Below are 14,518 nucleotides of genomic sequence, written 5' to 3'. Positions count from 1 at the left end.
CAGTGGCCACAGGACTGGAAAGGTCAGTTTTCATTCCAATCCCAAAGAAAGGCAATGCCAAAGAATGCTCAAACTACCACACAATTGCACTCATCTCACACGATAGTAAAATAATGCTCAAAATTCTCCAAGCCAGGCTTCAGCAGTACATGAACCCTGAACTTCCAGATGTTCAAGCTGGTTTTAGAAAAGGCAGAGGAACCAGAGATCAAATTGCCAACATCCGCTGGATCATCGAAAAAGCAAGGGAATTCCAGAAAAACATCTACCTCTGCTGTATTGACTATGCCAAAGCCTTTGACTGTGTGGCTCACAATAAAGTGTGGAAAATTCTGAAAGAGATGGGAAGACCAGACCACCTGACCTGCCTCTTGAGAAACCTATATGCAGGTCAGGAAGCAACAGTTCGAACTGGACATGGAACAACAGACTGGTTCCAAATTGGAAAAGGAGTTCGTCAAGGCTATATTTTGTCACCCTGCTTATTTAACTTATATGCAGAGTACATCATGAGAAACACTGGGCTGGAAGAAGCACAAGCTGGAATCAAGATTGCCGGGAGAAATATCAATCACCTCAGATATGCAGATGACACCACCCTTATGGCAGAAAGTGAAGAGGAACTAAAAAGCCTCTTGATGAAGGTGAAAGTGGAGAGTGAAAAACTTGGCTTAAAGCTCAACATTCAGAAAACGAAGATCATGGCATCTGGTCCCATCACTTCATGGCAAATAGATGGGGAAAGAGTGGAAACAGTGTCAGACTTCATTTTTCTGGGCTCCAAAATCACTGCAGATGGTGACTGCAGCCATGAAATTAAAAGACGCTTACTCCTTGGAAGGAAAGTTATGACCAACCTAGATAGCATATTCAAAAGCAGAGGCATTACTTTGCCAACAAAGGCCCCTCTAGTCAAGGCTATGGTTTTTCCAGTAGTCATGTATGGATGTGAGAGTTGGACTGTGAAGAAGGCTGAGCGCTGAAGAATTGATGTTTTTGAACTGTGGTGTTGGAGAAGACTCTTGAGAGTCCCTTGGACTGCAAGGAGATCCAACCAGTCCATTCTGAAGGAGATCAGCCCTGGGATTTCTTTGGAAGGAATGATGCTAAAGCTGAAACTGCAGTACTTTGGCCACCTCATGCGAAGAGTTCACTCATTGGAAAAGACTCTGATGCTGGGAGGGATTGGGGGCAAGAGGAGAAGGAGACAACAGAGGATGAGATGGCTGGATGACATAACTGACTCAATGGACGTGAGTCTGAGTGAACTCTGGGAATTGGTGATGGACAGGGAGGCCTGGCGTGCTGCAATTCATGGAGTCGCAAAGAGTTGGACATGACCGAACGTCTGAACTGAACTGATGTGTATATTATTGATTCCATCAATATTGCCTCATTTGCTCTGGTTTTGATGTGCCAGCTTGATGAAAGAAGAGAATTTGACTAAGCCATGGCAAAGATGGATCCCCCAAAATTAAAAAGCTAAATGATATGCCCTCCCAAAATGAAAAGAAATGAGTGAGAGTTATAAGTGCTCTGAACAGATATTGTTGTTGTCCAATCACTAGGTCATGTCCAGCTCTTTGTGACACCATGGACTGCAGCATGCCAGGCTCCTCTGTCCTCCACTATCTCCTGCTCAGATTCATGTCCATTGAGTCGGTGATGCCATCTAACTATATCATCCTTTGTCACCCCCTTCTTTTGTCTTCAGTCTTTCCCAGCATCGGGGTCTTTTCCAGTGAGTAGGCTCTTCATATCAGGTAGCCAAAATATTGGAGCTAAAGTATCAGAATAGCTATTAGAGAGAACAAAGAGAAAAGCAAATTGGAAAGATTCCTGGGACCAAAACCAGAAGCCACCTGCAATGAAGGAGTGTTAATAGTCTCCCCTAAATTTCAGAGAAGTGCCTGGACATCACATGGAGATGCATCCATTTCTTCCAGAGCCCCAAATGGATGACCAGAAAGTGGTCTGAGGGCTCTGAGACCTGAGCCCTCCAGATCTCCACTCCAGACCTGAGCCTTGGTAGAGCAACCTGCAAAATAATAACCTGGACACTAGAAAGTGCAACTGACATTATACTTGAGGTAGGAAGTTTGTGCGTGAGAGAATTATGGTTCAAAGTTGTTCCCAGATTGAATTAACTGACATATAAGACAGGAAAGTGTGAGGTAGGAAGGGAACTATGGATGAAACATTACCTAGTAAAAAGCTATACCAGGTAAGCACTCCTTTGGGTCAGGAAGAATACTGTAGCTTGAACCAGAGCCTGAAATAGAAGTGTGTCTCCCTCCTTCCAGACTCCATATCTATATTTTATGATTCTTTAGGATGACCTCAGGCTGTCCTGGTGGCCCAGATGGTAAAGAAACTACCTGTACTGTGGGAGACCTGAGTTCAATCCTGGGTTGGGAAAATTCCCCTGGAGGAGGGCATGGCAACCTACTCCAGTATTTTTGCCTAGAGAATCCCCATGGACAGAGGAGCCTGGGGGACTATAGTCCATGGGGTCACAAAGAGTCAGACATGACTGAGTGACTAAGCACAGCACAGCATAGGATGACCTCATATCCAACCTTCCTCTCTAGCTCTTGGTTATTTGGTGGACAGGAGTGAAGGCCTAAGAGGTGTAGGAAATCATTTCTAATTCTTAATGAAGACAAGGCTAGATCCCTAGTGTCAGGGTAATGCTGGCCTTGTAAAATGAGTTGGGAAGTGTTCCCACCTCTTTAATGTTCTGGAAAGGTTTGAGAAAGATTGGCATTAATTCTTCCCCCCACCCCCACTATAGATGTTTGGTAGAATTTACCAGTGAAGTCATCTGGTCCTGGGCTTTTCTGTGCTCGGAGGCCTTTGATTTCTGATTTGATCTCCTTACTACTTATTTTTCTGTTCAGATTTTCTCTTCCTTCCTGATTCAGTCTTAATAGGTTATGTGTTTCTAGGAATTTATGCACTGCTTCTAAGTTACCCAGTTTGTTGGTATACTGTTAGTTTTTCATAGTAATCTCTTATGATATGGCTTCCTATGTGGCTCAGTGGTAAAGAATCCTCCTGCCAATGCAGGAGATGTGGGTTCGATCCCTGGGTCAGGAAGATCCCCTCAAGAAGGAAGTGGCAACCCACTCCAGTATTCTTACCTGGGAAACCCCATGGACAGAGGAGACTGGTGGCCTACAGTTGGACATGTCACAACGAGTTGGACATGACTGAGCATGCATGCAGGCATAAGATCATATGTATTTCTGTGGTGTAAATTGTAATGTATCCATTTTCATTTCTGATTTTATTTATTTGAGTCACCTCTCTTTTTTTCTTGTTCTAGCTATAGATTTATCTTTTTAAAAAAGTGCTTTTAGTTTCATTGATCTTTTCTATTATTTTTCAGATCCCTATTTTATTTATTTCCACTCTGAACTTACTTCTTTTCTTCTGACAATGTTGGGCTTAGCTTGTTCTCTTTTTTCTAGCTCCTTGATGTGTAAAGTTATATTATTTGAGATCTTTCTATTTTCTTAATATATCCATTTATCACTATAAACTCGCCTCTCAGAACTGCTTTTGCAGCATCTCTTAGGTTCTAGTGTGCTGTTTCCACTTTCATTTGTTTCAAAAATTTTTTAATTTCCCTTTGATTTCCTCTTTAACCCATTGGTTGTTCAGGACTGTGTTGTTTAGTTTTCACACATGTGTAAATTTCCACCTTTCCTACTGTTGTTGATTTCTAGTTTCACACCTCTGTGGCTAAAAGAAATACTTAGTATGATTTCAATCTTCTTAAACTTGTTAAGACTTGTTTTGTGCCCTGTCATATGATTTATCCTGGGGAATGTTCTGACTGCTCTTGATAAGCGTGTGTATTTTACTGCTGTTCTATGGAATGTTTGAAATCCTGGCTTATCTCAAGGTTCATAGTTTCTGTGCAACTAATCTCCAAGCCCTGAAAACAGCTTCTTTAGATTTTCTTGGAACCTTTCTCTCTATAGGGTTCATAATCAGTCCATTAGATTAGAAATAGGTGAGAAACCAGAATATTCTCTCCATCTTAAATCTCCCCATCCCCTCCACCAATTACCACACAAAAATTCTCTCCATCTTCTATCATCCCTCTTCCATCATCTACATATAAGCCCTAAAGGATATAGGATCCAACATCCGTTGGATGGTTGAAAAAGCAAGAGAGTTCAGAAAAACATCTACCTCTGCTGTATTGACTACACCAAAGCCTTTGACTGTGTGGATCACAACAAACTGTGGAAAATTCTTCAAGAGATGGGAATACCAGACCACCTGACGTGCCCCTTGAGAAATCTATATGCAGGTCAGGAAGCAACAATTAGAACTGGACATAGAACAACAGACTGGTTCCAAATCAGGAAAGGAGTATGTCAAGGCTGTATATTGTCACCCTGCTTATTTAACTTATATGAAGAGTACATCATGAGAAACACTGGGCTGGAGGAAACACCAGCTGGAATCAAGATTTCTGGGAGAAATATCAATAACCTTAGACATGCAGATGATGCCAGCCTTATTGCAGAAAGTGAAGAAGAACTAAAGAACCTCTTGATGCAAGTGAAAGAGGAGACTGAAAAAGTTGACTTAAAACTCAACATTCAGAAAACTAAGATTATGGCATCCAGTCCCGTCACTTCATGGCAAATTGATGGGAAGACTTTATTTTGGGGGGCTCCAAAATCACTGCAGATGGTGACTGCAGCCATGAAATTAAAAAATGCTTGCTCTTTGGAAGAAAAGTTATGACCAACCTAGGCAGCATATTTAAAAGCAGAGACATTACTTTCCCAACAAAGGTCCGTCTAGTCAAAGCTATGGTCTTTCCAGTAATCATGTATGGATGTGAGAGTTGGACTCTAAAGAAAACTGAGTACCGAAAAATTGATGCTTTTGAACTGTGGTGTTGGAGAAGACTCTTGAGAGTCCCTTGGACTGCAAGGAGATCCAACCATTCCATCCTAAAGGAAATCAGTCCTGAATATTCATTGGAAGGACTGATGTTGAAGCTGAGGCTCCAATACTTTGGCCACCTGATGCAAAGAACTGACTTATTTGAAAAGACCCTGATGCTGGGAAAGATTGAAGGTAGGAGGAGAAGGGAACAACAATGGATGAGATGGTTGGATGGCATCACCAACTCAATGGACATGGGTTTGAGTAAACTTCGGGAGTTGGTGATGGACAAGGAGGCCAGGCGTGCTGCAGTCCATGGGGTCGCAAAGAGTCAGAGATGACTGACAGACTGAACTGAACTGAACTGAAAGGATATAGATCCTTCTGAGGACTCATCTGTCTATGTGAAAAACCAGTCAGATATGATCCAACTTAAGAAAAAATGCCCTTAAACCTCTGTAATGCCTCTTGTGTCTTTTGAGAATTTCTAAGTTCTAAGGATATATAAATAGTTATATTTTGTCCCTCAAATAGAAATTTGAATGTATGTGGGGTTTTGTCACTTGTTTTTTTCATTTGTTTCTCTTAGATAGAAACAAATGAAAAGACAAAAATTACTAATAGGAAGATAACATAAGATCTCTATATCTGAAAATTAAATTGTACATTTTACTTATTATATTTTTAAAGGTAGAAGTGTCAAAGTTTGATGCTTTGGAAGAAGTTAGTGCTGAATTGAAGCTTAAACAATTGCTCTGGGATTCTTTATCTGAATGGGATCAACTCCAGCAAGAATGGTTAAAGGTAAAAAAAGAAAAATTCTTAATTCTTAAATCATTTTTATATTATTTAACTTTAAAATCATGGTAGTATGGATTATAGTTTTTAAATAATCTGGTATCTTTCAGTAAACTATGCAATATTATAATTTTGTGGGAATTTATCAGCTTTCCAGTGAAATGCACAGAGCTATTTCTGCTACACAAATCTTTAAGTACCACAAAAAAGAATGCTTTATTGTAAGGCAGGCTTCTCAGGTCCTCTGTTCAAGAACACTAAATAAAGGAGGGATCAAAGGACCTCACCATACAGCATTTAACTGCTTTGTGGTTTCTGAATACAGTGCTGTCCTGATACATACAGCCAAGTGTTATTAAGGATCGTAGAATTTTATTTATGATCTACAACATTAGATTTCTGTTGGCTGAGGTTCTGTTTTCACTGTCTTTTTTTTTTTTTTTAGAATAAATAAAGCCATTTTTTTCCCCTGTGATAGAATAGAATCATGGTAATGAGATCTAGGATCTTTCTTTGAGAGTTCAATAGTAAATTCTAATCATAGTAAATTAGGGGGACAAGTATCATAAGGCTTGGTTCTTAGGGTCTACTCTTGTATTCAAACATTAACAAGGATTAACCCTCTAGGAGACAGAATATATGACCATCTATTCTTTCCAGTGTGATATGCACATACTAGAAATACCATCAACTTCACAAATATTGCTTTACACTTGCTGGTTCAGCTTCCCTGTGCTGGTACCCATAATTAGAAGTCATACATCTAGTTTAAACCACAGTGACACAAGAATGATTCCTAGGTAATGTTCTGGACACAGTGGATACCAGTGGCGAATAAAAGGGACAGAGTCTAAACTCTCACAGAATTTACCTTTTGGTGAAGAAAGCAGAAAACAAACATGTATATGCTATTATAACAGAGACTTTTAAGTGCTGTTGTATAACTCATATATCGGTTATCTCAGAAGTAGAAAATGCTCCTGAATAGTAAAGAGGAAGCTTAGAAAGTGCTCTGATTCCCACCATAGATTAGAGCAGTGGCTTCCGAAGTGGGACAAATTTACCCAGGAAGTACACAAAAAGTAGACATCGTATCTAGAAAAAAATGAATGTTTATAAATTTTTAGTTGAGGCATATTTGACACACTGTATTGGTTCCAGGTATATAATATGATGATCCTATATTTGTGTGTATTGTAAAATGATCACCACAGTAAGTCTAGTTAACATCTGTTACCATTCACAATTATAATTTTTTTCTTATGAGAACTTTCAAGATCTATTATTTTAGAAACTTTCAAATATGCAATACACTATTATTAAGTAGTCACTATTCTGTACATTTCGGAGAAGGTGAGGCACCCCACTCCAGTACTCTTGCCTGAAAAATCTCATGGACGGAGGAGCCTGGTAGGCTGCAGTCCGTGGGGTCGCTAAGAGTCAGACACGACTCAGCGACTTCACTTTCACCTTTCACTTTCATTCATTGGAGAAGGAAATGGCAACCCATTCCAGTGCTCTTGCCTGGAGAATCCCAGGGACGGGGGTGCCTGGTGGCCTGCCATCTATGGGGTCGCAGAGAGTCGGACACGACTGAAGCGACTTAGCAGCAGCAGCAGCATTCTGTACATTACATTCCCATGAATAATTATAATTATTTTATAATTATAAGTTTGTACCTTTTGACTTCCTTCACCCATTACATCCACCCATCCCTTTTCTCTGGAAACCACCAATCTATTCTGTTTTAGTTGTTTTACTTTAGACTCTTGCTTTGTTTTGTGTTAGATTCCACATATAAGTGAGATTATATGGTATTTTTCTTGGTCTGACTTATTTCACTTTACATAAAGCCCTCATGGTCCATCCATGTTCCCAAAATGACAAAGTTTCATTCTTTTTATGGTGGAATAATAGTCCATTGTATACATATAACACATTTTCTTCATCCATTCATCCATTGGTGAACACAGTTCAGTCAGTCAGTTCAGCCTCTCAGTCATGTCCGACTCTTTGCAACCCATGAATCACAGCATGCCAGGCCTCCCTGTCCATCACCAACTCCCGGAGTTCACCCAGACTCATGTCCATCGAGTCAGTGATGCCATCCAACCATCTCATCCTCTGTCGTCCCCTTCTCCTCTTGCCCCCAATCCCTCCCAGCATCAGGGTCTTTTCCAGTGAGTCAACTCTTTGCATGAGGTGGCCAAAGTACTGGAGTTTCAGCTTCAGCATCAGTCCTTCCAATGAACACCCAGGACAGATCTCCTTTACGGTGGACTGGTTGGATCTCCTTGCAGTCCAAGGAACTCTCAGAGTCTTCTCCAACACCACAGTTCAAAAGCATCAATTCTTCAGAGCTCAGCTTTCTTCACAGTCCAACTCTCACATCCATACATGACCACTGGAAAAACCATAGCCTTGACTAGACAGACCTCTGTTGGCAAAGTAGTATCTCTGCTTTTCAATATGCTACCTAGGATGGTCATAACTTTCCTTAGGTTGTCTCTATTTCTTGGCGATTGTAAATAATGCTGCTATGAATATATCTTTTCAAATCAGTGTTTTTGTTTTCTTAGGATAAAAGTCCAGAAATGGAATTGCTGAGTCATATGGTAGCTCTATATTTAATCATTTGAGGAATCTTAATACTGTTTTTCATAGTGGTTGTGCCAATTTACATTTCTACCAGCAGTGCATAAGTATTCATTTTTCTGCATATCTTTTCTCCACTGCTTATTTTTTGTTTTTCTGTTACTAGCCATTCTAACAGGTATGAGGTGATATTTCATTGTGGTTTTCATTTTAATTTCCCAGTGGCTAGGGATATTGAGTATCTTTTCAGGTATCTTTACCTGTTGGATATCTGTTACATCTTTTTTGGAGAAATGTTTATTCAGATCCTCTGCCCACTTTTAATCAGGTTATTTGTTTTTCTGCTATTGAATTGTATGAGTTCTGGATATTAGCCCCTTATCAGATATATAATTTGCAAACATTTTCTCCCATTAAATAGATTGACTTTTTCTTTTGTTGATGGTTTCCTTTGCTGTGCAGAAGCTTTTTAGTTAGATTCTCATTTGTTATTTTACTTTTTTTCCTTTGCTTTCAGTGTCAAATCCAAAATATCGTTGCCAAGACCCTTCTAAAAGAGCTTAATACCTATGTTTTCTTTTAGGAGTTTTAAAGTTTTGGGTCTTATATTCAGATCTTTAGTCCATTTTGAGTTATTTTTGTGTGTGATTCAATTTCGTTACTTTGTTTTTGCCTGTGGCTGTCCAATTTTCCCAACACCATTTATTGAGGAGACTGTCCTTTCTGCATTATATATTCTCAACTCTTTTGTTGTAAATTAATTGACCATATATGTGTGGGTTTATTTCTGTTCCATTAATCTATATGTCTGTTTTTGTGCTGGTACCATACTGTTTTGATGCCTATAACTTTGGAACATAGTCTAAAATCAAGGGGTTGATACCTCTATCTTTTTCTTTCTCAAAATTGTTTTGCCTATTCAGGGTCTTTTGTGATTCCACACAAATTTTAGGATTGTTTGTTGTATTTGTGTGAAAAAAAATGCCATTGGAATTTTGATAGGGATCATATTGAATCTGTAGATTGTTTTAGGTGGTATAAACATCTTAACAATATTAATTCTTCCAATCCATGGGCAGTAAATATCTTTTCATTTTTATAAATTTTCTATTGCCTTCAATCCATATGACCATCCAACGTGATATGTATACACTTACATGTTTATGTAACTGATAAATATATTTATAGATGCATGCATATATTGAAGTGCATGTTTAAATAAGTTACATTAAAGGAGTACATAATAAAATATAATAGGAGACTCTGGGTAAGAAGTTTCTAGGTCACAAGGTTAAAAATTAGCTATTTGTAACTTTACAATGATTGGCCCTCAGGAATAAATTACAGGGATTGCAATACTGCATGGATGCCTGGGGCTAGTGCACTGGGACGACCCAGAGGGATGGTATGGGGAGGGAGGAGGGAGGAGGGTTCAGGATGGGGAACACATGTATACCTGTGGTGGATTCATTTTGATATTTGGCAAAACTAATACAATTACGTAAAGTTTAAAAATAAAATAAAATAAAAAAAAAAAGATGGTATCTGAGAAAAGGACATGAAAGTAATAAACAATGCCTGGTCTACTTCGTAAGTAGAGCCATTTAAAAAAGCATAAAGTTGACTTGATTTGACAACATAGCTACCAGAAAATCTGAGTAAAGAAATTTTTATTATTTCAAGTTTGCTTTTTATCATATGTCTTAACTTCTTTCCCCCTAATTTTCATAGTCCAAATTTGACTCCTTGGATCCAGAATTTCTAAATGGTCAAGTTTCTAAATATGCCAAATTTGTGACTCAACTGGAAAAAGGCTTGCCACCCAATAGTGTTGTGCCCCAGCTAAAAAGTAAGGTGGAAAAAATGAAAGAAAAGGTAAGCTTGGATAAAATTATCTCAGAAACTCCAGGTCAATCATTTATACTTGAGGCTAATGAGACCAAAGACAGGAATTCTTCCCTGTTTAAATTACCTTTGCAGAGAGAAGAAGCAACAGACAAATTCAGTTACTGCAGAGGCACAAACTGCATCCTTCTCCTTAGCTGGGCAAATCATGCAGCTGAGTAGTATGAGAATTCTAGTTGTTTCTCATCCTCACTAGCGTTTGTTATCTATCAATAAGGAGTTTTTTCTTAATTTGGTTTGCTTTGTTTTTAATTTTAACTATTCTAATAATGTGTAGTAATATCTCATAATGGTGATTTACACTTTTCTAATGATTAGTGATGTTGAGCATCTTTGCCCATGTCTATTTGCCATTCATTCACCTTCTTTGCTGAAATGTCTGTCTGGCTATTAGCTCAATTTTTAATTGGCTTGTTTGTTATTAGTGAATTTTAAGACTTTTTTATACAGTCTGATATAAATCATTTTTCAAATATGTAACTTGAAAATGTTTTTCCCAGTCAGTGACTTTAGTCCCTAAATAGTGACTTTCACAGAACAACAGGCTTAAATTTGAATAAAGTCCTGTTAATATATTTTTTCTTTTACATATTACTTTTTTAGTTAGTATCTGACAACTTTTTGCCAAACCTAAAGATCACACAAATTTTCTCTTGTATTTCCTTCTGGAAGTTTTGTAGTTTTGCTTTTTTTAAATTAAGGTATATGATTTATTCTGAGTTATTTACATTTTGCATGTAGATATTCAGTTGATCCAGCACCATTATTTGAAAGGAGTATTCTTTCTCCACTGATTGTCTTTGCATCTTTGTGAAAAATCAGCTAACTATATTTTTTAGTCTATTGCTGAATACTTTATTCTATTTTATTGCTCTGTAAGTCTGTTCTTTCACCAGTACCACACGGTGTTGATAACTATAGCTGGAAAATCTTGAAATCGGGTAGTGTAAGTTCTTCATTGTTCTTCTTTTCACAATTTTGTCAATTCTAATTCCTTTACCTTTCCATATAAATGTTAAAATTAGCTTATCAACATGTACAACAAATTGCTTGGATTTTGGGGGAGACTGTGTTAAGTCAATAGATCATTTTGAGGAGAACTGACATCTTCACAAGATAGAATTTTCTAATCTCCTACCAGCCTATCCCTTCATTTAGTTAGGTCTTATATTTCTTTTCATTAATGTTTTGTAATTTTCAGCATACAGATTATGCACATGCTTTGTTAGATTTAAAGCTATTCTTTTATCTTAAATGATACTGCTTTTAATTTCAAATTCTAATTGTTCTTTTCTGGTAGGTAGGAATACTGTTGACCTTTGTATATTGATCTTATATCCTGTAATCTTGCTAAATTCACTTTTTAATTTTAGCTTTTGTACATTATTCAGAATTATAAACATAGAAAATTCCTTCAGCTGTGAATTGAGACAATTTTATTTCTTCATTTATAATCTGTGTGTCTTCTCTTTCTTTTCCTTGCCTTCTTGCACCGGGCAGGATTTTCTATACAATATGGAATAGGACTGATGAGAGAAAACATCCTTGTCCTGTGCCTGATCTTAAAGGGGAAACGTTCAATCTCTTTTTAAGTATGATGTTAGTCAAACATTTTTATGGATGCCCTATATTGAGATAACAAAGTTTCCTAGTTTTCTGAGAGGCTTCATTTATTTTTTATAAGATTTCTTGTTCTAAAGACTGAATTGTCTGAAATTAATATAATTATATATTAATTTGTATATATAGTATAGCTTTCTTTTAGAATTTGCACTATATGACTTTCTCCATCTTTTTATTTTTAATTTTTCTGTCTTTATATTTAAAGTGGATTTTTGAACAGTGCATAATTGGTTCCTGATTTTTTATACAATCTGATTTTTTAAGTCTTTTAACTAACATGTTTAGACCATTCATATTTAAAGCATTATTGATGTGATTGGATTAAAAGTGCTGTCATGCTGGTTTTTTAATTTGTTTGTTGTTTCTTTTTTCCTTTTTTTCCCTCTCTTGATTTAATTGTATATGTTTTTTTATCCCATTTTATCTTCTCCATGGAATTATTGTTCACACCTGTTTTAAGCAATTTTTAGATTTTCAGTTAATCCAAATCAACCTTCAAACAATATTATACTGCCTAATGTAGAGTATAAAGACTTTATGATACCATATTCCCCGTTCCTCCCTCTCATCTTTTTTATTAATGTTGTCATGTATTTTACTTTTATATGTAGTATAAACACAACATGTTGCTATTTTTGTTTTATATAGTTACATTTTAAGGAGTAAAAATGGGAAATAAAATGAAATTTATTTTACATATATTCCATTTTCAGTATTCTTCATTTCTTTGTAGAGATCTAAATTTCTGACTTATAGCATTCATGCTGCCTGAAGAACTTCCTTTAATATTTCTTATTGAGTAGGTATGCTAGCAATGAGCTCCCCAAATTTTTGTCCTTATCCTTTATTTTAAATGATATTTTCACTAGCGTGTAATTCTGAGTCGGCAGATGTTTTCTTCCGGCAATGTAAAAGTATTTTCTTACTATCTTTTTACTTGCATGTTTCTGACCACACAATAAGATAGGCTTTCTTAGGGTTCTTCCAATCTTCTCTGTGAAACCCTCTATGTATTTGTTGCCCCTGAGACTTCACACTCTCATGCTACCCTACACTCAGTCTTAGCAATTTATTTTTAAAATTCAGCTACATCTTCTAACTGGCTTAAATGGCAACCCAAGGTATCTCTCCTAGGTAAACAAATTCTCAGAAACTTCTTTCTGTGGAGAAAACTATGGATACCAGTGTCTCTCTAAATTTTGAGTTAGCTGGTTTTGCTGCAACCTCACTTTTCTGATGGATTCAATACAAGTCATTAATTTGCAGTTTGTCCAGATTTTTCATTGTTTACATACATCAGAGGTGTTCTTTCCAGCTTTTTACATTTCCAAATTGGACTGTATTTTTTAGGATAAAAAGAATGGTGCCTCAGAGAGTGTGTGTTTTCCAGCTTCCAGTTATCATTGACCTGAGGAACCCAACTCTGAAGCCTAGACATTGGGCAGCTATTGAACAAACCGTTGATGCCACCCTAGTGGACCTTGAAGTTCCGTTAACCTTGGAGAAACTCGCTGAGTTACATGTTTTTGACTTTGGTCAAGAAATTCAGGACATTTCTGGACAGGCTTCTGGAGAAGCTGCCTTAGAAACAATCCTTAAAAAGGTAAACCTGAAAAATGTGTATTCTGAAGGTCCTGAGATATAAAGGTTTTCATATTCAGTGGGAAGATTATGAACTTTGTTTTTCAACATGGCGAGTTCTACCGTCTCATTATCAGTTATCTTTCTGCTGATTCTTTACATTTATTATCATTATTATTGTTATCACCGCTATACATATCTTCTTTCTGCTTAGCTTATACTCCAATAGGAACTTGATGGCAACACATTTGCATGCTTTGAATAAAGAACCATACAACAAGGAAAATCTTTTACGCCAAAATATATTATCTTTCAAAGTACATATTAGAGAAGACTAACTCTATGAAGTGCTTCAAAAGCACATTGAGAGGATTTCTCTCCTTAGGATGTTTAACCTCCTTACTCTTAAAATACACATCTACCAAGGATCTATGTAAAAAGACTTTTTTCCTTTTAATTAAGGAATAAAATGGGAAGAAATACACATTAAAGTATCACAAGTTTTCATATATATTAATGCTCTTCAATAAAATTAAGCAAATTAGTGCCACCTAATGGAGAAGAGGATTTTAAGAATTTTAAGGCAATTAGGAGATTAGGATAATTATGGAGTTTTCCATTATTTCATTCCATATTCATTTATCAACCTAATAAATGAACTGAGATATACTAAGACTTGACCAATCTCCTAGGTGGAAGATTCTTGGAAAACAACTGAATTTGTTGTCCTGCCTCACCGTGACTCCAAAGATGTGTTTATCCTGGGTGGCACAGATGATATACAGGTGGGTAAACTGGATTATTGAAACCTATGGTGAAGGTTCTTGCCAGACCTAGTCCTAAATACCCTATGGGAGATTATAATGAAGGACTGAAATATGAAAGTTGTTAGGGAGAAATCTAATTGAGAAGGCAAGATATGAATATGAATATTTGTTTAGTCATCAAGTCGTGTCCAACTCTTTTGAGACCCCATGGACAGTAGTCTGCCAGGCGCCTCTGTCCATGGGATTCCCCAGCAAGAATACTGGAGTGGGTTGTCATTTCCTTCTCCAGAGGATCTTACCAGCCTAGGGATCAAACCCACATCTCTTGTGTTGGC

General features: G+C 37.1%; 1 protein-coding gene across 1 annotated transcript in view; it reads left to right on the top strand.

The window, feature by feature from the left end:
• Positions 1 to 14,518, top strand: part of DNAH6 (dynein axonemal heavy chain 6) — a 279,376-nt gene that overhangs the window by 75,031 nt on the left and 189,827 nt on the right. Inside the window, exons 17-20 of the mRNA XM_006055830.4 lie at positions 5,605 to 5,718; positions 10,039 to 10,182; positions 13,226 to 13,438; positions 14,109 to 14,201. Of these exons, the coding sequence (XP_006055892.4) occupies positions 5,605 to 5,718; positions 10,039 to 10,182; positions 13,226 to 13,438; positions 14,109 to 14,201 (564 nt within the window). The remainder of the gene's footprint in view (positions 1 to 5,604; positions 5,719 to 10,038; positions 10,183 to 13,225; positions 13,439 to 14,108; positions 14,202 to 14,518) is intronic.

This window comes from Bubalus bubalis, chromosome 12, assembly GCF_019923935.1.
Source record: "Bubalus bubalis isolate 160015118507 breed Murrah chromosome 12, NDDB_SH_1, whole genome shotgun sequence".
Taxonomy (NCBI): domain Eukaryota; kingdom Metazoa; phylum Chordata; class Mammalia; order Artiodactyla; family Bovidae; genus Bubalus; species Bubalus bubalis.
The sequence above is the reverse complement of the archived record's forward strand: the minus strand, read 5'-3'. Positions and strand labels throughout refer to the sequence as shown.